Source organism: Corythoichthys intestinalis, chromosome 17 (genome assembly GCF_030265065.1).
Source record: "Corythoichthys intestinalis isolate RoL2023-P3 chromosome 17, ASM3026506v1, whole genome shotgun sequence".
In the NCBI taxonomy this organism is placed as follows: domain Eukaryota; kingdom Metazoa; phylum Chordata; class Actinopteri; order Syngnathiformes; family Syngnathidae; genus Corythoichthys; species Corythoichthys intestinalis.
This window is the reverse complement of record NC_080411.1, coordinates 19863495-19887338: the sequence shown is the minus strand read 5'-3', so window position 1 is coordinate 19887338 and position 23844 is coordinate 19863495. Positions and strand designations below refer to the sequence as shown.

Here is a 23844-nt window from a genome sequence, read left to right as displayed (position 1 = left end):
CGTTTAACTCGTTAAACAGTTGCTTTGGCAACTCATTGTGTGTAAGTGAGCAGCTTGAGCTGATTTGAGTGGACTCATTCAATGAAGAATTTAACAAAAGAGCGGAAAACATTCAGTTGACTTGAAGTTCCGCTCTGAGACCCCCAATTTGGCCAAACTCAAAATTGTCCTAAATGCTCGTGTGATACATCATTGGAAAGCTTAAAATCTCAATTTTGAGGGGGAAGAAAAATTTTGAATAGGAGGGCATTTAATTAAAAAAAAATAATAATAATTAAACAGCAAAACCCTAACTGGAGGTGAGAACATGAAAGAGCATAAGTAAAGACGCCACTTTTTTAACGAGTTATTATCGAGTACATTCCTCTTTTCAATCCAAAACCTCCATGTAGCACGTACCACCGAGTGTGAAGACACAGCTGTGAATGCCACAGCCAGATTTTGGGGGGATTTTATGGGTGAAACATGGTCATATAGCATAAGCATTTTTTCTGCTTTATTCTTGTTTAAAAATAATTTGGGTGCTAACATATTTAAAACATAATTATTACATTTAAAGTGCTTAAAAAACATTGATCATATGCTGTATATATAAGGCAGAAAACACAGCCAAGACAGAAAAAGCAGTTTCTGCTATTGTGCCCCTCCTTAAAATAAACGGCATTATTTTAAGCCAAGAGAACTGTTGTGTTTAATAGAACAATATGTCTTTATGCTGCCATAGCAGATTCTTGGCGCATTAAGCCCCCAAACTATTTTTGATTTGTCCCTTTTACCCTGGAAACCCCCGTTTACAGACATCGCGCCGCTTTTGTTTCAACCCAGCCATATAAAAGAAGGTAAGTAATTATATTTATTAATCAAAATGTCTGTGATTGTTATCTTAGAATCATTAATTGATGTCTAATATTTCATTGAAAAAAAAACAAATTATGTCACAATGAAAAAAATGGCGTCTGTAAAAAAGTCACAGATATCTACAGCATAACTATCCATTAATTGTTTTTTTTGTTTGTTACTGTCGCATTTTCCCCAATATGTTAGATGATAAAAAATTGATCCAAACAAAGAAAATTTTAGAAAAAAAACCTTTAGAAGGGTAAATATATGAAAAAGAACATCTCGACCACTCCTTGATGTCTGCGATTTCTACATCACGACTCTTGTTGTATTACCATGTTTCACCCATAAAATCCCCCAAAAGTGTGGCCATTCACATATGTGTCTTGACCCTCGATGATATATGCTACATGGAGTTTTTGGATCGAAACGAGGTAAGTACGTGATAATATTTCATTAAAATCATGGCGTCTTTATTTCTCGCTTGCTCTCGCCTCCAGTTAGACTTTTGCTGTTTTTTTTTTTTTAAATGCCCTCCTGTTCAAAATTTTTCTTCCCCCAGAAAATAAAGATTTTAAGCTTTCCAATGATGTATCACACATGCATATAGGACAATTTTGAGTTTGGCCAAATATATATATATATATATGTCTTTTTTTAATTTTTTTTATTATACTTTGGGGGAAAAAAGTGAAAAAACACATCGTATATGTATCTCTTTCCAATTTGGGGGGGCTACTTGGCGGTTTTTCACTTATCGCGGAGGGTTCTTGTCCCCATTAATCGTGAAGAATGAGGGATCACTGTATATGGTATAACCAGCCTCATATTCATCCTCCAGAAGTAACGTGTGTTGCACTTGTTAGCCAAGTTAAGGTTAAGTATTTGAGAAAATATGTTAAAGGGTTGTTGTCATGTTTGAATTTTTAAAACGATTAAATGTGTGATGAGCATTTACATCCTTCTTTTTGTGTTCATTCAGTCATCACATTTTATTAGATCAAATACAAACGTGAAATACATTTCTGTCATGTAGCTTAAAAAAAATTAGTCAAATGAAGCTTTTTTTTTTTCAAATGTTTTCTGAGACTGACAGAGGATATTTTTAGTTACTGTATTATCCTTTCAAACACCGCCCTCATTGTAAGAGCATGGAACCATCAGAGTGGGGGAAAACCCGTGTCATGGAATCACCATGTCTGCCTCTGTCACACCAGACTGAGCAGAGTACAGTTTGCTTGGCTAAACTCCACTTTGTGTATTGACCCACAAATTTCATGGCTGGCCTGACCTAAATTCCCAGTCAGTGTAAAAGGCTTGGGTCACTATTCCTGCTCCCTGCTACATGCTAATTACTACTGTGGCCTGACCGGTCCCATAGAGGGTTATGGCACTTTCTTCACCAGATAATGGTGTGTGACGAATGCAAATGTTTCAACACATTAAGAAAAAATACTTATTGCACCGCTACTTGGAAAAGGGAATGGGTCACACCAGTTTCATCGTAAACATGCAGCCCCGTCTATTCAAATTAATATAAATTTTTCTTTTCCTGTAGGGTAATTGGTGTTGCACATACAAGTGGATCCAAGAAAGCTGCTGGATTAATCACAGATGTACTTTCATTTTTGTGTATCCTTTAGGGGCATCTTCTATCAGGGTTACTTCTGCTCTCGATGTGGCACAGGCGCACACAAAGAGTGTTTGGAAGTGATCACCATCTGCAAAATCAGTATGTCTGTTTACACACAAATACATATCAAATACCTTGTTTTGGTTAATGCAACAAATATGCGGTCCCATAAAAACATTTGGACAACCTTGTTTCTTCATTTTCTAGTTTGTTTCAAATGCTTGGTAATAATGACAACAAAAGTAGCTCAAATGGGTTCAATATTTTGCAATTGTCTGTTGTTTTCTTGTCAATACCTTCCATCAATAACTGTGGCATTTTAGTATCAAAATAGCGTCTAAATGTATACCATATTTTATTTCTGTCTCTTAGTAACAACACATATTAAATTCTACTAGACAGAAATTTGGCAAGAGGGGTGTAATATATTTTTTTCCCATGACTTTATAAAACCTGTTAGAACTCTCTGATCATCACACACATTGAAAGCATGCTTTCACATAAACTGCTCAATTGTTTATCTGCTAAAATATACATGTACTTTTTAAATTTGTTGCAGTTAAAATATGTTATTTGTGTGGGTGCTTGTATACAGTATATCCGTGTGTATGTATACATTTATTACTGTGTATGTATAGCAAATTTTATTATTATTGTTATAATTACTGCATTATTATTATTGCCACTGTCTTAGACACATCTACCACTTGTCTTTCATTTCAGATCCTCTAGACTTGGTGAGTAGATACCGTAGGGTTATAATGTGTATTGGAATACATACATAAAGGCTCACGCGTAATTTTCCTAATCATAATTGTTTGTGTTTGTTATTTTTAGGAACCAGGAATGTCCCCTGGTAAGTGCACTTTCTTCACAGGCAGGCTCATGATACAGTAAAAGCAGAATAGTGAAGTAGTACAGCTCTTTACTGCCATCGTGTGGGAAGAGCGGTTTCCTCCTCACTGTAACATCATCATGACCTCTATTTTGTTTTTATGCTGAGGTTCACAGTGTAAAAACATTCTCAATGATTTATTTGCAGGTCCCAAGATGGTAGCAGTGAGAAACTACCATGGTACACCAGCACCGCCAGGAAAGACGGCTCTCTCTTTTCAAACAGGAGACTACATCGAGTTGTTAAAGGGGGACCCTGACACTGCGTGGTGGGAGGTAACGCAGACACTTACCTCTTTGTCACTGTGACACAGTTTAGTATATACCAGATTATAGTTGCTGTTCAGGTTAGAGCATTTTTGGCTCACCGATACTTATATTTTTCATCACAAAAACCTGACATTTCATATGAAATTTGTGTATCCTCTGTAATAATTGGATATTTCATACTATTTCATTGCAATCCAATAGCATTAGCTGTGTCTTCTATTAGATGAAACGTGATAATGACATTTTCATCTAAACAACTGCTAATCAATATTGTGACAAAACGAGAGGTATACCTGGACGGGAATGAGCCTCGGAGGCCATATGCTCAAATACCACAACTCAATATTAGGTTAAATCAGCAGATTGAGTATTGTCAAAAATAACAAAAATTGTCCAAAATGTTGCAGAGAAGCCAAGGGGGTAAAAGCTTTCCACTCGGGTCAACCAAAGTTATCAAATGTCAAAAAAAAAACTTTCCACCAAGTCTCAACGTTGAGTATGGTTCATTCAGCCCAGTGTTCAGTCAGATTTTCCTTTCTATCAGAAATTGCAACTTTGTGGTGCTGCGCAACGTGAGAAATGGCCAAAAATGCTGTGGGTCCAAAGTAAACACCACAAATTTTCTATAAAGAAAGGAATATGTGCAGTACATAAGTTTGGTCATGGATGCACACGAAGGAAAGCTTTCCTCATACATATCCTACCATGTGGCCGTGCTCACCTTGACTGCACGCAGCTCTCTCAACGTTAACGTCTTCCCCATGCCGTTTATTTACACCGTATTCATGTTGCACATGTCTGTTCATGATGTAAGTTGTTTAATTAGCATTAGTGATGGCATCTTGAAACTGAATCTTCGGATGACGTATATTTCCATTGAACCACTGCTCAGGAGCTTGCCTCAAACCACATGACATATGAGGCATGAAACAGGAGCTATTTTCTGAATGAAACACCTCCATTGGTTCATAGTGCAATGAGATGAGTCACTGACATTGGCAGTCTCGATTCTGACAGCTGAGACGATATGAATTTGGGCGCTTCATTTCTTCAAAATTGCGCTAACGAATGTAAAATTTGTGGGTCGTTGTCGCCATGGCAATGGAGTTGAAGCAACACTTTACAGATCCACCACTGGGAAGAGCAGAAACTCTCTCATTTACTGACAGAGCCATCAAAATGTGTAGCCTCATCTGTTCCAATTAGTAAAACATTTTTATGCACGCCAGCATCATTTGTACCTTGTGAGCAAGCATTTTCCAAATGTGGAGAGAAGTTGTGAGCAAAAAAAGAAATCAAACCAGTCCAAAAAGTGTTCAGATAATTAGGTACCTCAATAAAAATATTTGAGTGTTCCCCGTTCCCCACAGTGGCAAGTTATTAAAGCACACCGTCAATTTTCCCCCCCAAACCGCTCTCATCTGTAACACAAAACACGCATTCATAAGTCTTTGTTTGCAAGTCATCAATCTTTATTTTTATTTAATTTTTTTCCATGAACATTTCCTAAGGATTCTGGCCACCTCTGCTGATATTGGCTACAACCTTAGTTAAATGGATCACTCAATTCTGCCCCTAAAATGAAATTATGAATAAATGCAATCAGAATTTGGTTCGGTATTTCATGTTTTCGGGAGCAAAAAAAAAAAAAGAAGGTGATGAAATAGCACATTATTAAAATCAGTTTTCCTGTGTGCATCAAACTTCAAAAGGAAAGATGCATTGTGAGCCCTTGCAATTGTACTTTCTGCCAGGAGAGGTCACTGATAATGAATCTTCATGCACTGAGCCTATTTATGTAGCAATTTGCCCAAGTGTTTGGAGCTCTCAAAAGCTTCTTTGGCCATCACTTTTTAGCACATTTGGACAATATTGAGAGTTCAACTGAATGTAAAAGGGTGCTTATTCACCGCCATAAAAGATCCGGGAGCAAAATCTGATAAGGGAGAAAAATCTGACAGAACACCGGCTTTGATCAGGTGGCTTAAGCAGCCACACCTGAGTGAGTTGTGCAGCATGCTGGGAGATGTAGTCTCCAGAGTGGAAGCCATCTTGCCTGCATTTCTCAGCTCCTGCCAAGGAATGTAGCGTCTGTCACTACCCGATCATAACGGGCTTCTGCATCGCGACACCAATTTCTCTTGAGCGATGATGGCAGATATAGATATGTGTGTGTTAGATTAAACGATAATAAAAATACATTTTTCTTTTTTTGTGGGGGTGGTGTGATATATATAATTTTTTTAAACCATGAAATGATTATCCTGTAGCTTGAAGTAAACACAATGCCTTCAAATTTGAAACCGTTTTAATGTACATGTGACATAAACTCAAACTATACTCACATATTCAAATATAGGACTCTGAAGCATTTTTTTTCGCAATAGGACTGTTTCTTACATACTGTATATCTTATCAAATACTATCTAAAAAGGCTAGTAAAGCTAGATATGTCTGAAAACCTTGTATTTTATAACAAAGTCTGTAACATGTAAATAAAGTTTTTGGTTTAAATTTTAACAACGTGAATGGTCTCTGAAGGGTTTCAATGTGGGTGAGGGGAGAGGAAGACAGGTATGGGAGGAAAGCACTTTTTAAATTCTTGAAAGACATTAAGTTGATGAATACAGTAGATCGTAAGAGTGGAGGAATGGGTGCTGCACATTTTGTACATTAGGTGGCGCTATGCACCTGAAAATTGCTTGAAAGCCACCATTCTGACAAGAAGAATTTTAACAGGCATGCGCAGTGCGCCTACTCAATAGCGACCGGCTGTTCACGTGACTGCGTTACGTCACTTCACCTGATGGCTTTATGCTTATAAATGTAAGCTATTCGGACATAGAAACTAATTATTCTTCGAATGGTCTGGTATGTGGGTTAAATAATAATGTTTTTACATGTCTGAATTTAACATATAAATCATCTTAGGGATGTCGCGGTACGTTAAAAAAAATCTTGCTCTTTTGTTTAATGGCAGATTGCACGCAACTTTGGGGTACAGAACGCCATCTTGTGAACAACAACATTCAGTGCCCATGCCTTCACCCTTAAGATCTATACAGTACGTAAACTTAATGTCTATCAAAAATTTAAACAGTGCAGTTTAAATGGTCCTCCTCTCCCCTCATCCTAAGCCAACCCTTCAAAGAACTTTATATCTTTTTAATATATTTATTGTTTAATGTATCACGCACATATCTACATCTGCGGTCCTCGCTCAAGAGAAAATAGCGTGGGTTCACACATGTGCAGTAGCAATCCGTCGCGATACAGTAGCCCGTCACAATCAGGTAGTGGCAGTGCCCCTCCACTACTTACCCCCGTGTGATATCACTGTATAAATATACTAGTATATGTACAGTGGTATCTCTACGTACAAAATTAATTGGTTCTGGAAGTAGTTTCGTAAACTGTTAATTCAATAAGTAGAGACGCGTTTTCATGTAAATGCCCTGATCAATTCCAAGCCCCCCAAAATTCAGACATAAATCTTTTATAAAGTATAAAAATGCATCAAAACGTGTAACAAATACATGTTGCAATTAGATAATTGCACAATAAACTAGGGCTGCAGCTATCGAATATTTTAGTAATCGAGTAATTGACTGAAAATTCTATCGATTAATCGAGTAATCGGATAAAACAAATTTTTTTTAGGTAAAGAGCAATTATAAATATACATGAGAAAACAAGACATTTCATCTAATATTGAACCATTTTCAGTTAATCAATGTCTTTATTTTCGATGTACATTGTTGAAAACAGCCAACAATTGCATCTCAGATGTGACTACAATAAAAAAAAAAAACATTCACTGCTTTCACTCAAAAAAACTTTTAGATCTTATAAAAAATATATTCTTACCTAAAAATGCCATTACGCTTAAAAACACACATCACTTAAAAGTTAGGTGTTTTTTCCACGTGTTTCAATTAAATTTCCATTTGTGTCAAGCTATTTTTAAGTTCTAGTTAAGTTTTAAGTTAGTCTAAACTGTAAGTCCTGATAGGATTTTGAGATTTTGCAGTGTTCAAAATAGATGTATTGTAACATATCAAGTTATAATATGGCGGAGATATTTGCATGCGTTCCTGAATGCACCGCGTGATGTGCGGGGGTGAGGGAGGTGCGGGAGAGCGACAGACGTGCCTTCCTGTTGTTGTTCTGGCGGGTGCGTGTGTGTCGGCTTTGGCAGACAGCAGTTGTTGGTTGTTCCACAAGTTCCCAAAAAATAAATAATTGCAACCTAACCAAGCGGGTGACTCTTTGTCAACGTTACAGTATGATACCTGCTGTATTGGAGCACATTAGGGACCAGTGCTACTTGGTGTTTTATCCAGCAATGACGACTGAGCTAAAATTGACAGTTAGCATTATTAAGTTTTTATTTTACACCCTCATCACTGCACAGCGCTATGTTTTCACAGATTAAATAAAGCCTGTATGGAAGACACGTTAGCAACGCATCAACAGTGGTCATAATGTATAGAAACCTAGCTCTCCACAGTTTTTTTTTTTTAAATTTGTTTCTTCCTCTACGCACGTGACATCAGCGCGTTGTCCCGCGTTAAAAGTAGCCCGGGCAAAACGTGATGCTTAGAGCTGGCAAAATTAAACGATTCCTCGAGGTGAATAAAATTACTCGGATCAGTTTTTAAACTTGAGTTACTCGAGTTGCTCGAGTATTCATTTCAGCTCTACAATAAATATAGAATGAGAGTCATGCATAATGTTAAAAAAAAAAAATGGAGTAAAGAATAAAAGTTAATACACTCACGTAAAGCTGTCGGAACACCTTACAGCCCAAGGAGCGAATGAAGAGGACGCCGGGATCCACACATACGCATACAGTAAAGGTCCCTCTTAGCCAATTGGATGCCAGGAAGATGCTAGTCAATAGCCATTGGCAAAGCAGCTATAACTATGTTACGTTCAGTAAATTCATGGAGCTGCGAGTAGCAACACATACTGTATTTTTTGCCTTTCGTATTCTCAAATTTCTTTCGTAACGAGAGGCAATATTTTCCCATTGTGGCTTGTCTTAACCTGAAAATTCCATATGTAGAGACGTTCATAAGTAGAGGTACCACTGTATATGTATAAAACAAATGTAACATGCTCTAACTACAAAGCACTCATCAATAATCATAATAAAATAATATGATAGATTTCAGATTTTTTGTGTAACTGCTCTCTAGGGACGGCTGATACAAACACAAAAGAATGGATTCTTCCCCAGTTCCTGTGTTAAACCTTACCTGGACCCAAAGGTAAGTCACTTCTGTTCAGCAACAGGTGATCTGTTACATACTATATTGGACCACTGCACTGTGTTCTATTTGTGACAGCCCTTCCAGTCGTTATCCAGCCGGCAGTCATCAAGGGACACAGACTACTATGGCTTTCCTTGGTAAACCGCCTACTTGCATTTCGCTCTATATGTTTTATGTTTGTAGCTCAATTAGTGTTAACAAGCTATCGAATGTGTTTAAAATGAACTTGATAAACCACTTGACATCGGCACTGCTACTGTCAAAAGATGAATTAGTACATGACCGTTTGATGTAAAAGTCATTACCAGGGTCATTACATGAAATGGCTCCACATTTATTTTCTTCTCCTCTTTATAGGTTTGCTGGGAACATGGAGCGCCAGCAAGCTGACAACCTCTTAAAATCCCACAGCAGCGGGACCTACCTCATCAGAGAGAGGACGGCTGAAGCAGAGAGGTTTGCCATCAGCATCAAGTGAGTTTTTACAAAAACTGTACCACTTGAACTGCTTTTATAACCAACTGTGTTAGACATTTCTAGCAGTGTCTCTGTACCCACTAGTTAACATTCTATAAAATGTGTTTCCACTTTAGTGATGTGTTTATTACCACTGAGAGTAATGCACTTACTACAAACTAACACAGTTTTGATCAAGCAATTAATTTACTTTTGAGCAAACCAAATTCATAAGAGGTGTGGAAATAAAAATGTCATTTTACCTCACAGATTTAATGATGAAGTGAAACACATTAAAGTCATTGAGAAAGACAGCTGGATTCACATCACCGAGGCCAAGAAGTTTGAGAGCCTTTTGGTAAATGACAAATCCAAAAGAACAAGCCATGATGAATCGACTCAAACACCACTTTGATTCCTTGTGTCGCGTAACAGGAGCTGGTGGAGTATTATCAGTCACATTCGCTCAAAGAGAGTTTCAAGCTGCTAGATACCACATTGCGATATCCCTACAAGGCAAGAGAGCGCTCATTAACACGTTCCAGCACCCGTTCACCAGGTATGCATTCTTAGTCTGCCTGAACTGTAATGACTATTCGTCAGGATTTTGTCTCCATCATGGTGTAAAATATCAGTCGACAATGAGACTGAATTTTACATGCTCCAAAATCTAATTGGTGGGCATTGCATTTGAATTTCAACACTAGATAACTAGCAAAGGATTATATATTTTCCCCTCCTCTGCAATTTCACATTTAGTATTTATACAGTATGCAACATCTTAATAAAATAAATACCTGTTGATTTGAAAATAAAATTGTGACCTGCTGCTTATTCTGATGGAAAAAATGTTTATGGTTTTTGAACAATTTGCTTTGTCTTAAACAATGTTCACAAAATTTTACTTTTACAATTACCATATTGGCCCGAATATAAGACGGTGTTTTTTGCATTGAAATAAGACTGAAAAAGTGGGAGTCGTCTTATATTCGGGGTCTAGACATCATTGTCAGATATCATTGAAGCGAATGCTGAACTTGAGGAGTAATGTTCTGTCATGACAGATCTCAGCTACTCTCAAGTTTAACCAGTTTGCATTATTTTATTGCAGTGTTTTTCCTTATTCAGGTTTGTTTCAACACTACAGTTACAGTTAGACCCCACTTTGACGGTTAATGTAGTTATTTAAATTTTGTTGTTTTATCACAATAGATTGGTTTATTTACATTTCAAAACCCAGAAGCCATTCATTAATGAATGTGATTGCATTTTAGTTTACATATTTAAATGTTCAGATATTAAGATTTGAATGAGGCTGTAGCGGACCAAACATACACGCGGACACTGGTGTTTCAACTTAGGTAAAAATTCCATTAAATAAAGTCACAAAACAAACAGTTTAACACAAACCTTGGGCCCAACATAAAAGAGGCCAACATAACAAAAAGGTTTCAACCAAACTGACCTCACCTCCAGACTAGAGCTGTCCCGACTAGTCGACATACTCGACGTCATCGATGACGTAAATCCGTCGACGAGCACAACATCCCGTCGACGGTTAATGAAAGGTTAAAAAAATATATGCGTGAAAAGTTCAGAATGTCGGATGCTCTGTATGCAAGCGGGGAAAGCGGCACAAAGCCAAAAAAAGCGCACCAGAGTGTCCAAAACATTGACTTATTTCAAAGAAACAAAGGAGGCTACACTCTTCTGTCCTGTCTCTTCAATGCCAAGCTTGGCTGCACGTCGGCCGTGTATAAACACCTCAATCGCCGTCAGCCAGTTTGTAATTTTTTTTTTTTTTTTCATTTTTTTGTACACCGGAGGGTGCTGTCGCCTTACTAAATAATGATGTTTCATTGACAATGGGCCTATAAGTGCTATTTGTATTGTTCTTAATGCTAATTGAAAGGTTTATTTCATGTTATGGTTTATTTAATGGTATAGAAAATTATATAAGGTTAAAAGGTCATAAATATAATCAGTATATACAGTGATTGCACTCAAGGGAGAGATTGTCAATGATAAGGTAATAAATTAAGGTAAAGGCAATTCATATAGGCAATTCATTGGTATATAAATAAGGTTTAAAAGGAAAAAGGTGAAAAGTTTTTGTTAATTTCTAATTGTGTTGTTTTATTTGTGTGCACCGTAGCTCTTACGGTGTGTTTACATCAAGGATGGAATAAAAGTTGTAAGCCATCAGTTTAAGAGACCATCTTTTCAATCGGGATGATACACTAGTTAATTCTATCAGCATTTGAACTCATTGTTTATTTGTGATGTATTATTGTTATTTACGTGTTTATTTGTACTTTAATAAATAATTTAAGTGTTCCAATATGTTTTTTTGTGAATTGATAAGCGTCAACAAAAATGTCATTGCTAAATTAGTTAAAAAAAAAAAAAAAAAAAATATTAGATTAGTCGACTAATCGTAAAAATAGTCGGCTGACTAATCGGGAGAAAATTAATCGTTTGGGACAGCCCTACTCCAGACACATCTTTGTGGCCGTTTAAATCAGGGCGGACTCTACCAACGACCACCTGAAGGAGGTATGACAAATTAGCCAAACATTGTCAACTTAATAAAACAACAACAGATGGCAAATATACATATATTCAAACAATGATCAACTCATGTGCATAATAAGCATTCAGACAAATATTAACTAAAGTGTGCACCCATTAGAAAATACATGTCCAAAAAAATATCACATAAATAACTAAATCTTGAAACACTAAATTGTGGTGGTGGTAGTGGTAGCAACCACAGAGGCAAAATAACATGCTTTTTCTCTCAGATATATTGTTATAATCATTTGTTTCAGATGTACTGTAATTATTTTCTGTATAAAAATTAATTTGTTGTTCAAAAAGTCTTTTTTTTTTTTTTTTTTTTTTCAAACTTGAGTCTTGAAAAAGAGGGGGTCGTCTTATAATCAGGGCCGTGTTATATTCGGGCCAATACGGTAATCAGGAGAGCATGAGTTATTGCCCTTTCATATGTGTTCATGCATGTGCGTTAGTTTGGTTACATTTTTATTTGAACTTGGTGTCATAAGACTGTCATAATGGTGACATGAAAGATGTCATTGAGTGTCATTGAGTAAATTATGTCACTTTTGACTGGAGGTCGACCGATGTATTGGGCGGCCGATATAATTGGCTGATATATGGACTTTTTTCCAATATAGGCCAATTAACCCCCAAAAAAATCAGATAAAAACTAATTTTGATCTGGCATCTGTCTGGGCAAATGTGGCCGCCGCTGACTGACGGTAGGACCTTGGAAGGACCCTGCAAAAGCTTGAAGGGGATCTGCTACAGGAAGCTTCAGGCTTGCTTTTTCTGTAACTATTGTAAGATTTTTTTTTTGTCTCACATGAGAGAATATGCACTGTTGCTTTAGCCTTTTAAGGTGTTGACAGAGTGATCTTTACACTCTAAATGTAGCTCGTAGCGTTAGCGTAGCATTCGCATTAGCTTTAGCAAAACGAGCATTTTCTTAGGCTACGTTTACACTAGGACAGATCATTTTCTCCAGGGTATTTTGCTGATTATTTTTATACCTGTCCACACTTACGTTTAAGTGCGCTTAAGCCCCCCCCCCCTTTTTTTTTTCTACATGGTACGCCTGCATTTGTGCAATGTACGCATGCATAGAAAGGAGCAGCCTCATACGTTACGCCATTGCCCGCGCGGTTCACCTCTGAACAGGAAACTGATTACTCGCCGGTGGAAAATTTTGAAATTACTACACCTTCTAGACTGTCATTATTTTGTGTTCACTGTTTTTTTTTTTCGTGAACACAATTGAACGCATCACACAGGAGCGAGAGTGAAGGGAGAGCATGCTCAGCTTTTATGAGCAGTCGCCGAGTTGTGATTGAAATAAATCTTTAGAAAACAACAAAAGCCTGAAATCATTACTTGGGATGTTACAATCAATGCTCCGTTGCGCTCTCACTACTTGGAAAATAACAAATAGAAGCATATGGCGCTGCGTATATTTCCTGGAAGCCGCAACCAGGAGTGCTTGTGCTATAACAGTGACGATCCTGGGAGTGGCGACAGTTTTGACAGGCAGAAATGTCATGGAAAAAAACTAATCGCGCGCCTATTTGACTGGGGGTACCACGCAGGTCACTTTTCGGGGTTTAATTTCTCTCTACGCATTTTTTATACACTCATGTTCGGTCGGCATTGAGTTGGGAGGGGCCAGCCCTGCAGCTGGCTGATCGGAGACAAAGTCGGAGACGAGCTCTGTAAAAAAAAATGCTCATCTCCGCATCATCTGCGAGAAGAGAACCATAAGTATGTACACTATCCGGCGAACGAATAATCTGGATAATAGGCATACTAGTGTAGCCGACACGTTTAAGGCCATTATCCGTCCTAGTGTAACTCTCACTTGTTTACATCTCGTTGTGACGTCCTGTTGGCTTTAATTATTTGAAAATTATGTACTGTTGTTGCTGGATGTGTATAATCATTAAAAAGGTGCTGCGCTCGTTGGTTGGTAGCACTAGATGAAATTAATCGTTTAAGTCTCAGATCATCATTGTAAATTTGAAGCTGTTGAACCATTTTTTTTTCAAATTGCCATTCACGATCTACATGCTTTTAGAGAAGTATATTGGCTTACAAAATTTGCTTTGGATATTGACAATCGGCTGAAAATGTTTCTAGATATCGGTATCATTATCAGCATCTGAAAATCCCATATCGGTCAACCTCTACTATTGATACAATATTTAAGATTTTTTCTAATGATTAGAGTTTAGGAACTGTGTTAGGGTTGCAACAGTTAATGACATCTGTCATAAGCATTCATTAATGTTCAAGACAGCTTCATGTCATAATTATTAAGGTATTATGACAGTCTTATGACACAGACTTCAAATAAAGTGTTATCGTTATTTTAAAATCAAAACCCACTTTTTCTGTTTGATTGCTGTCTTTTTTCCCCCCTCAATACTCATTTTGTACTAAATGCAGTCACTTATCATCTATCAAATTCACATGGCTTGCCAATTTTATCGCTGCTTTTTTGGCTCCTGCTTTGCATGCATCTCAACGCATCTCCCAACTTTATTTCCTTATGTCCTTTCTTTCCTGCTCTTAGCAGCCACCTGCGCATCCTACAACTTCTCCTTCCTCAGTCCGCAGGGCATGAACTTCTCCTCTCAGAGCTCAGCTCCCTTTTGGTCAGGTACTTGCTTACTTACAGTATAACTCCTTTTTATCTTGCTTCAAGGTGTCGCCTTGTCAAATGCACACGGCACACATTACTCCTCCTGTGCTTTGTGCATTTTACTAATGAGACTGATCTTCAGTCTTCTCGGGGTTTTATTCCCTCATTAAATCAGGGAAAGAAAAACCAATTTCCTCTCCTGTATTGAAACAATTTACTGTCGCCTGTATTGGGTCATGCTGAACACTGAACTCGAAAGCTTTTTTCGGTTTCTCATTTTCAACAGTAATTACTAACGCCATGTGCTATATGAACTTGAACCTGTCAGCCAGAGATGGTCATCTTAAAGTCATTTATTAAAAACATCAATATTAATGTGCTACGTGCTCAAATTCCATTCAGTAGGTAAATGGTTTTGTGGGGAATAAATTGAGCTCTATTTTACTATCTTTGTGACATTTTTAGTGTTTACACCTCGCGTTGTGAGTACAGCGGTGGCCAGATATAACTTTGCGGCACGAGATATGAGAGAACTATCACTGCGAGAAGGAGACGTCGTGAAAATATACAGCAAGATCGGTGGGGACCAAGGCTGGTGGAAGGGCGAGGCCAATGGACGGGTTAGTAAACAGTCAAACTCTGACGTTTTACTTTTACAGGAGTCGTGCTCATCTGTTGAATTTGAGGATGTATAAATTGTTTAAAAATGAATGTTTTTAAAAAATGTCAAAGAAGTTGGCTGTTTGGACTACAACCATAGGTGAAGTTTGACCTTTAGGGCAGGGGGGCACAACCTGTTGATGACCCCGAAACGCAGTGTCGGCAATAAGACTAACTAAGAATATTTATAATAATAAGTTGACGATGAGCGTTTTTTTTCCCCCATCATTCTTGAGGGGAATTCTAAATCAGGCTGCTTAGGCAATACTTTTCGCCAAGATCGTCATCCATTTAATATGGTACGCCCGCCGGTGTCGTGCCAATGTAATTACCTCAGTCAAAAATTGTATCCCCTGGGCGGAGCCATATAGAGGGAGATTTGTGTCTTTATTATTCAACATAAAAAAGTGTCGCTTCAATTAAAAAAAAAATGTTTGAATGCAAAAAAAAAAAAAAACTAAAAAATCATCAAAAAATCACTAAATCAATCAAAAATTAAGTTGCTTCAAAAAAATATATATTTTCAAAAAAAATAAAAAAAAGAAACATTTCAATCATAGAAAACGTATTTGAATGCGAAAAAATATTTAAGATTGAAAAATTTGCATTTGAACACTTAATTTTTAATTAAAACAGTTTTCTTTGATTGAAGCAATCCTTTTTTTGTATGGGCCATATTATAATTAGGACATTTGTGTCTAAATCATTCAATCCCCAAAAAGTTGCTTCAATCAAAAAAAAAAAAAAATTCGATCAAAGAAAAAAATCATTTTTAAAAATATTTTCTTTCTCTTTTTTTTTAATTATATGCAAAGCAAATGACTGTCTAAGGTGCTTGAAAAATAATTTTGACCCATTATAAAAATATTTTTTTTGTTAATTTCATTAATTTTTGTTGCAGTTTTATTGCTTTACAACTTATATATATATATATATATATACACATATATATACAGTGGGGAGAACAAGTATTTGATACACTGTCAATGGGAAAACCCATTGGCAGTGGATCAAATACTTTTTCTCCCCACTGTGTGTATATATATGATATATATATATATATATATATACATATACATAATAGGTACTTTAAGTCAATTACATGCAATGACACTTGTTGGACACCAGGGGGGGCCTGGCCCCCCTGGCCCCCACTTAAAATCCGCTTATGACTACAACACTCTGAAAGATTTTTAAATTGAAACTAGAAGGGCAGAGTCACAGTTCCATTGTCATACTTAATCAAATGATTATTACAGCATTTTTGTTGCGTGTTCGTGTTTTTACTTGAACATCAACATTAAATGTTCAATATTCAATTCGCTGATGCAACAAGTAGGAAAACTTTGTTGCTAAGCAACAGCTCAAGTAGTGCTCTGTGTGAACCCTTAAATGAAGACGGATGAGCTGCTCCATCTGAGCATGAAGCGATGTGAAAATAATGCAAATATCCTTCTGACATCATTCATATGTGTGGGTGTGTTTTGATAACTTCATACCTGTAAAAAGCATTTGCCATCTTAAGTACTGCGTTCTAATTTCTGCCAGCACCTTCCATTTTTTTCTTTTCTTTTTTAGATTGGATGGTTTCCCTCTACCTATGTAGATGAAGAAGGAGTCCAATAAGGGTTTGATATTGTCCACCTGGCACCCTTAGGAAAAAAGAAGAAAAATAATCAGGAACTATCTTCAATGCATCTACTGATCTCAGAGGAAAACACCTCACTCCCCCAGGAAAGAAACTTTTTTAATGTTGTCGTCTATGCTTTGGCTGGATTGCAAGCACCTTTCCGACACGTGCCCCATCTTCAAGGATGCCTCAGCTTTGCTTGTTTTACACAATTCCCTGTTTCATTTCTGTACAGTTGAGAGGGAAAACGCCAATTGCTGTGTGTTGGCCTCTAAATGAATTCAAGAGGCTTTATTTAACATGGCAAAAACAGACTGTGGATAGCTTTACAAAAAAGAAAAAAAAAGAACATGCGGACCTCTGAGAGGTGAAATAATTGTACAGTATAGATAATTTATTGAATAGAGATTATTATCATGACTATGGTTATTGTGGGAATTTAGCAAAAGAAAATTTGGAAAAAAGAAAAAAAAAAAAACATGGAGAGTCACGAAAACAGATGCTGTTTTTTTTTCCACATTGACAGATTTTGCCTTAGTTGTCATGGTGATGCCTTGTGGGTTGACTCCAGTGGAGGGAAAAGACTTTGACTGGCTTGGCTTCTCATGCATGCATGTGTCCATGTGCGGCCCACACAAACACACACGAACACCAATGTACAGTTCGGTGCCTTTAAAAAGACTGCTTTGAACCTCAACATCAGCCAGTAAAGAACAATTGCCATCACAAAAGGACACTTGGTTCACATTCAAATTGAAAAACTACTGAATGGGGGGCTCAATCTTTCCGCTGAGTCACTGAATGCGATAACTTCTGAATGGAGTTGAAGAAATCAAGTCGAGATTGATTTTTGTAGCAATCACAGTTCACATCAATTTTGTTGTTTACCATCAGTGGGATGTGAAAGGGAAACAGCACCACTGCATCTGAGGTATTTTTGTTCTGTTTTTATATATTTTTTTTTTATCCATCTGAATGAACAGTCTATGCCGGTCATGTTTTACTGTCTGCATGGAATTTTATTTATGTTGTACCCTGCCTTATTGATTTTCTTTTAAAAAATGATCAGGTGACCCAATGTGTTCCCTACCAGTTGTCATATGTGAAATTCTCTTTACTGGTGCTGTGCCAACTGGTGAAAATTTAACTGCCATAAAAGTGTGTGTGCGGTTGGGGGGAGCGTGCGTGTATGGGACCAAGATTATGCCAGAGAAAGTTGGTGTTTCCAAAAAGATGTTGTGTTCTTGAAATAAAAAAACACTTTTGGTCTCTGCAAAAGTACTTTGCTTTTGCGCAATGAATTTGCATACTGGCAAAAAGATTTTGTGTGTGTAAAACATTACAAAACCTTCACTAAAAGGGTGATCTCTTTAATGTATGCGACACTGAAAACACAATCTCAAACTAAAAGCGCAAATGTTTTAATGAGTACAAATCTTGCCATGGAAAAAACATGCTCTAAACAGCCAACCGTAGCATTGTTTTCATTGACGTTTACATTAGGAGTGGGAACCTCTTGGTACCTCACGATACGATACGATTTGCGATACAAAGCTCACGATAACGATGATCTGACAATATGGCGAGAGAGCGATTATCGATACATTAGTCGGGAAATCATTCTAGGATATTCTACAAACAACTAATAAACAGAAAAACAAGCTTCTGCTGTGAATTGGAATGAGTTTATCATGAGTAGACGTCCAATCCATTTGAACTGGGAGGGTGGCAGCGAATGAACATTCGTTCATTCGCTGCCATCCCTCCCACGTCAAACGGATTGAACGTCTATGGGCGTCAGTGGCTGCCAATGCCAGGCAATAAGGGTAATTTTGGGCCATTTAAGGTCATTTACCTGTTGATTTTCAGTTACTTCCTGTTGATTTTGGGGTATTTTATGGGTCACTTCCTGTTTATTTTGAGTTACAGAACAGGAAGTGACCTAGGAATCACTCAAATGAATAGGCAGTGACTCAAACTCAACTGGAAATGACCTGCAAATGCCCTAAAATTAACAGCAAGTGACCTGTAAATGCCCTGAAAATCTGACAGAATGATTGTGAATGCTCTGGTTTCGAATGAACGAACGTTCCTAGTCTAAATGGATTGGGCGTCAAGCACCGTCAATACAGCCTTAGAGTTAACTGAGACACTATTATTAGGGTTGTTCCGATCATGTTTTTTTGCTCCCGATCCGATCGTTTTAGTTTGAGTATCTGCCGATCCCGATATTTCCCGATCCGATTGCTTTTTTTTTTGCTCCCGATTCAATTCCCATCATTCCCGATAATTTTTCCCGATCATATACATTTTGGCAATGCATTAAGAAAAAAATGAATAAAACTCAGACGAATATATACATTCAACATACAGTACATAAGTACTGTATTTGTTTATTATGACAATAAATCCTCAAGATGGCATTTACATTATTAATTCTTTCTGTGAGAGGGATCCACGGATAGAAAGACTTGTGACTTTGTATATTGTGACTAAATATTGCCATCTAGTGTATTTGTTGAGCTTTCAGTAAATGATACAGAAGGCCATGCCCAAATGCATGATGGGAAGTGGAACCATGACAAGTGGAACCATGACTGTGCGTAGTGCTACCAATTCATATATCTTCTCTGCAATGGGATATAACATAAGGTGTTAAGAAAAAGATCAATTGCTACCTTGCTTCCCATGATATTTCTAATTGTAGGGAGAGGGATTGTAAGGCTTTAGCCAATTAAAATAAGGCTCCAAAGGCTGCCAAAATTCACTCTACTCATTTTACGCTGCCTTTTAGCGCTCTATATAGGTAAAACAGTGCCATTATAGATGGAGCGCGACAATGCGTGAGTGGGTCGTGCAGCGCATGGATTAATTGCGTTAAATAGTTTAATGTGATACATTTTTTTAAAAATTAATTACCGCAGTTATTGGGATAAATTTGTTAACCCTACCTTAAGCCTAAACTAAAGACTCTGGATAAGTGTAACATATTATGTCTGTAACGTTAAATACAATTAGAAAACGATTTAAAAAAAAAATATATATATATATATATACATATGTATATATTAAGAAATGGCATGGCCGATATTTTTTTGCCAATTCCGATACTTTGAAAATGACGTGATTGGACCCGATCGATCGGGACATCTCTAGCTATTGTGGTGGAAGATTTTGGTAGCAACTTGCTTGTTCCCTTTTTTTTTTTTTTTAAGACATTGACACCTTTTTAAAACGCTATCTCGATTCTTGGCAGGAGCATATCGATAACCTTTTGGGATACAAAGTATCATGATATATCACCATTTCGATATTTTGTCACACCCCTAGTATCAATTATTGTGGCACATTTTTATGTTTTTTTTTTGTTGCAGTTTTGCAACCACATATTTCACATTACGCAAAATCTTGCAAGCACAGACTTTTTCTGGCGTGGTCTTAATCCCAGATGCATGTGTGTATCATGTTTGTGCCTGTACAGTGAAGAAAATAAGTATTGGAACACCATGCTATTTTGCAAGTTCTCCCACTTTGAAATCATGGAGGGGTCTGAAATTTTCATCGTCAGTGCATGTCCATTAAGAGAGAGACAATCTAAAAAAAAAAACAGAAATCACAATGCATGATTTTTTAACAATTTATTTGTGTGATACAGCTGCAAAAAAGTGTTTGAGCACCTGAGAAAACAAATGTTAATATTTAATACAGTATCCTTTGTTTGCAATTACAGTGGTCAAACGTTTCCTGTAGTTTTTCACCAGGTTTGCACACACTGCAGAAGGGATCTTGGCCCACCCATCAGTCAGGTTTCTGGGCTGTCACTGAGAAACACTGAGTTTGAGCTCCCTCCAAAGGCTTTCTATTGGGTTGAGGTCTGGAGACCGGCTAGGCCATGCTAGAACCTTGTTATGCTTCATAGCCACTCCTTGGTTTTCCTGACTGTGTGCTTCGGGTCATTGTCATGTTGGAAGACCCAGGCACGACCCATCTTCAATGCTCTGACTGAAGGAGGTTGTTCCTCAAAATCTCACAATACTGGGCCCCAGTCATCCTCTCTTTAATACAGTGCACTCGTCCTGTCCCATGCGCAGAAAAACAGCCCCAAAGCATGATGCTACTACCCCCATGCATCACAGTAGGGATGGTGTTCTTGAGATAGTACTCATCATTCTTCCTCCAAACACGGTTAGTGGAATTATGACCGAAAACTTCTATTTTACTCTCGTCTGATCACAAAACTTGCTCCCATGACTCCTCTGCATCATCCAAATGGTCATAGGCAAACTTAAGACGGGCCTTGACATGGGCTGTTTTTTTTTTTTTTTTTTTAAATAGGGGAATGCATGATTTCAAACCATGACGTTTAGTGTATTACCAACAGTAACATTGGAAACGGTGGTCCCAGCTTTTTGGGTCAATTACCAACTCCTGTCATGCAGTTCTGGGCTGATTCCTCATCTTTCTTAGGATCATTAAGACCCCACAAGGTGATATTTTACATGGGATTCCACTCCGGTTGAGATTGACCGTCCATTTTCTAATGATTGCTCCAACAGTTGACCTTTTTTCATCAAGCTGCTTGGCATTTGCTCCGTAGTCCTTTCCAGCCTTGTGGAGGTGAACAATTTTGTCTCTGGTGTCTTTTGACAGCTCTTTGGTCGTGACCATGTTACAAGTTTGAGTCTTACTGATTGTATAAGGTCAACAGGTGTCTTTATGCTGCCATCGACCTCTAACAAGTATATCTTATTCAGGATTGTACTTGGAGTGGAGGTGGACTTTTAATAGGCCAACTAACAGGTCTTTTAGGGTCAGAATTCTAGCTGATAAACAGGTTTTCAAGTACTTTTTTTTTGCAGCTGTAGCAAACAGATAAATTGTTAAAAAATCATTAATTGTGATTTCTGGATTTTTCTTTTTAGATTATCTCTCTCACAGCGGACATGCACCGAAGATGAAAATTTCAGACCCCTCCAGGATTTCTAAGTGGGAGAACTTGCGAAATAGCAGGGTGTTTAAATACTTATTTTCTTTACTGTTTGTCCGTGTTTCAATTTACCTTTAGTCAATGGTTAAATCATCATCACTCTGGATAAATCTACGTCCATGTAGACTGTACAATAAATGTCATGAATGTCCAGAAATATTGGGCCATCGAAACAGTTTTTATCTTTTTGGCCCTAAACTCCACCACAATATACTTTAAATGAAATTAATGAAGGTGTGGTTAACTACAGACTTTCATGTATAATATGAGGGTCTTAACATCCAATAAAGATGAATGTTGTAAGAGTTACAACAGTTTGTACCTGTACATTGTATGTGACTGACACTTCCCTAAAGTCGGGTGTTCCATGGCCAGGTGGTCATGTATGGCTGCCAATGGATCTTGTACCCTTGTACAGTATATTCATAATTTGACTTCTGAAAAATTCAAGATAAAATCTGTAGTGTTTTGGGACATATCTTCTCATATTCGTTCCAAACACGTTTGATGGCACATCAATTAGATTGCAGATGGATAATGACCGGAAGTATACCGTGAAAATATTCAGAGGTTTTAAGGCAAATAAGTGTAATATTATGCAGTGGCCAAATCAATCACTTGGCCTGAATCTGATTGAATATGCAAATAACCCGTAAAAGATAAAAGTACAGGGAAATGTACAGAAACTTAGAATAAAAAGGCCTGGCAGTTGCATCACTAGGACTAAAACTCAATGTCTGATATCCAAGGATTGCAGACTTAAGATATTTTCACACTAGCACAAGCACTGTTTGAAAGTGTCTCTTAGCAAAGCGCAAATAAGATGGTGTCCTGTTCGCTAGCAGGACCAAATTTGGAAGTGCTGACGTAGAAGTATTTCAGGAAGTAAACAGAAAGGCTTTTTGACTGCCTTCCAAAGGGATGTATTTTTCATTGTTGCACAAAAAAAGCCAAACCATTGCTCATTTTAAGGAGGAAGGGGAGATTATAGTAGCCATTAAAAAGGGTTCTTCTAGTTTCGGCAGGAACATAAAGGTTTATTAACGTTTAGGAGTCACGGAAACTGGTTCGAGATGTCATTTAGGCTGAGTGGGGAGAAGTTTGAAAAGACCTTTTTGAGTCTCCCAAAGCTTGGGACATCCTAAGAAGGCATATTCATTAAAGCTACTGCTGATGTCTTTATTCCCCCACTTGTGAATATCTCTGCCGGAATAGCACAATATCTCTCCACCAGGCACTCTTATTGGAGGGGCTTTCTGATGTCAGAAGTGGAACGTTTCTATTTGTGGTCGCTCTCCTTGGTGAAAAGTTGCTGCGCTGTCCAAAACACACAGCAATGCTCTTTATTCTGATGTAAATAGGCCTGGAAAGGCTGTAATTGACTGCAAAAGAGTAAAGAAAATGTGTGATTGATAATTTTTCATTACCTATGGTCCTTTAAAAGGTGGGAGACATGTTTACAAATTGTTGTAATTCCTAAAATGTCAAGTAAAAATGTAAAGGCTGCAGTTAACGCACATCTTGTTCATACAATTTCACATCCATTGTGGTGGCGTTTAGAGCCAATTTGATGAGAAATTTTGTTGACGTTCCAATATCAATGGAATCACATGGTTTGGTTTTCTATTAAAACTTATTCACACATTTTAATATTTATTTACATTTTTCACTCAATTACTGCATTTCAATTAGGGTGATTTAGAAAATTGTCCATTTCATTTCAGAGTTTCTCTTACATGGCCTATCACTTTGTCTCTCATCGACTCTACACGAGTGTCTTGTTTGAATTTGAAAATGTAATATATAAATAGGAAAACAAAAAAATCAATGCCAAGATCAAAGCTGACATCATTTACTGTGTACGCAGTTCATTCAAATATTGGTATGAGCAAGACAAAAAAAAAAACTAAAGTTTTTTTTTTTTTTTTTTTTTTTCAAAGAAATATTTGAAAATGTGCACCAGGCCCACCTGAAATTTAAATTCTAACAGTGAACAAATCA

The 23844-nt window shown here is 37.3% G+C and overlaps 1 protein-coding gene across 13 annotated transcripts in view; it reads left to right on the top strand.

The window, feature by feature from the left end:
- vav2 (vav 2 guanine nucleotide exchange factor) overlaps window positions 1-23776 on the top strand; it is a 332346-nt gene extending 308570 nt beyond the window's left edge. For 3 of the 13 annotated variants that reach the window (XM_057818370.1, XM_057818371.1, XM_057818367.1), the window contains 12 exons: window positions 2484-2572; window positions 3197-3210; window positions 3311-3329; window positions 3516-3643; window positions 8839-8910; window positions 8989-9050; window positions 9271-9387; window positions 9640-9727; window positions 9805-9928; window positions 14501-14584; window positions 15032-15186; window positions 16805-23776. In XM_057818370.1, coding sequence (XP_057674353.1) covers window positions 2484-2572; window positions 3197-3210; window positions 3311-3329; window positions 3516-3643; window positions 8839-8910; window positions 8989-9050; window positions 9271-9387; window positions 9640-9727; window positions 9805-9928; window positions 14501-14584; window positions 15032-15186; window positions 16805-16852 — 1000 coding nt within the window. In that variant the 3' untranslated portion in view covers window positions 16853-23776. Of the gene's footprint in view, window positions 1-2483; window positions 2573-3196; window positions 3211-3310; window positions 3330-3515; window positions 3644-8838; window positions 8911-8988; window positions 9051-9270; window positions 9388-9639; window positions 9728-9804; window positions 9929-14497; window positions 14585-15031; window positions 16097-16804 lie in introns of those variants that run through there. The other 10 variants (XM_057818363.1, XM_057818360.1, XM_057818362.1 and 7 more) reach the window with 6 other exon arrangements.
- Window positions 23777-23844: the final 68 nt, after the last annotated feature.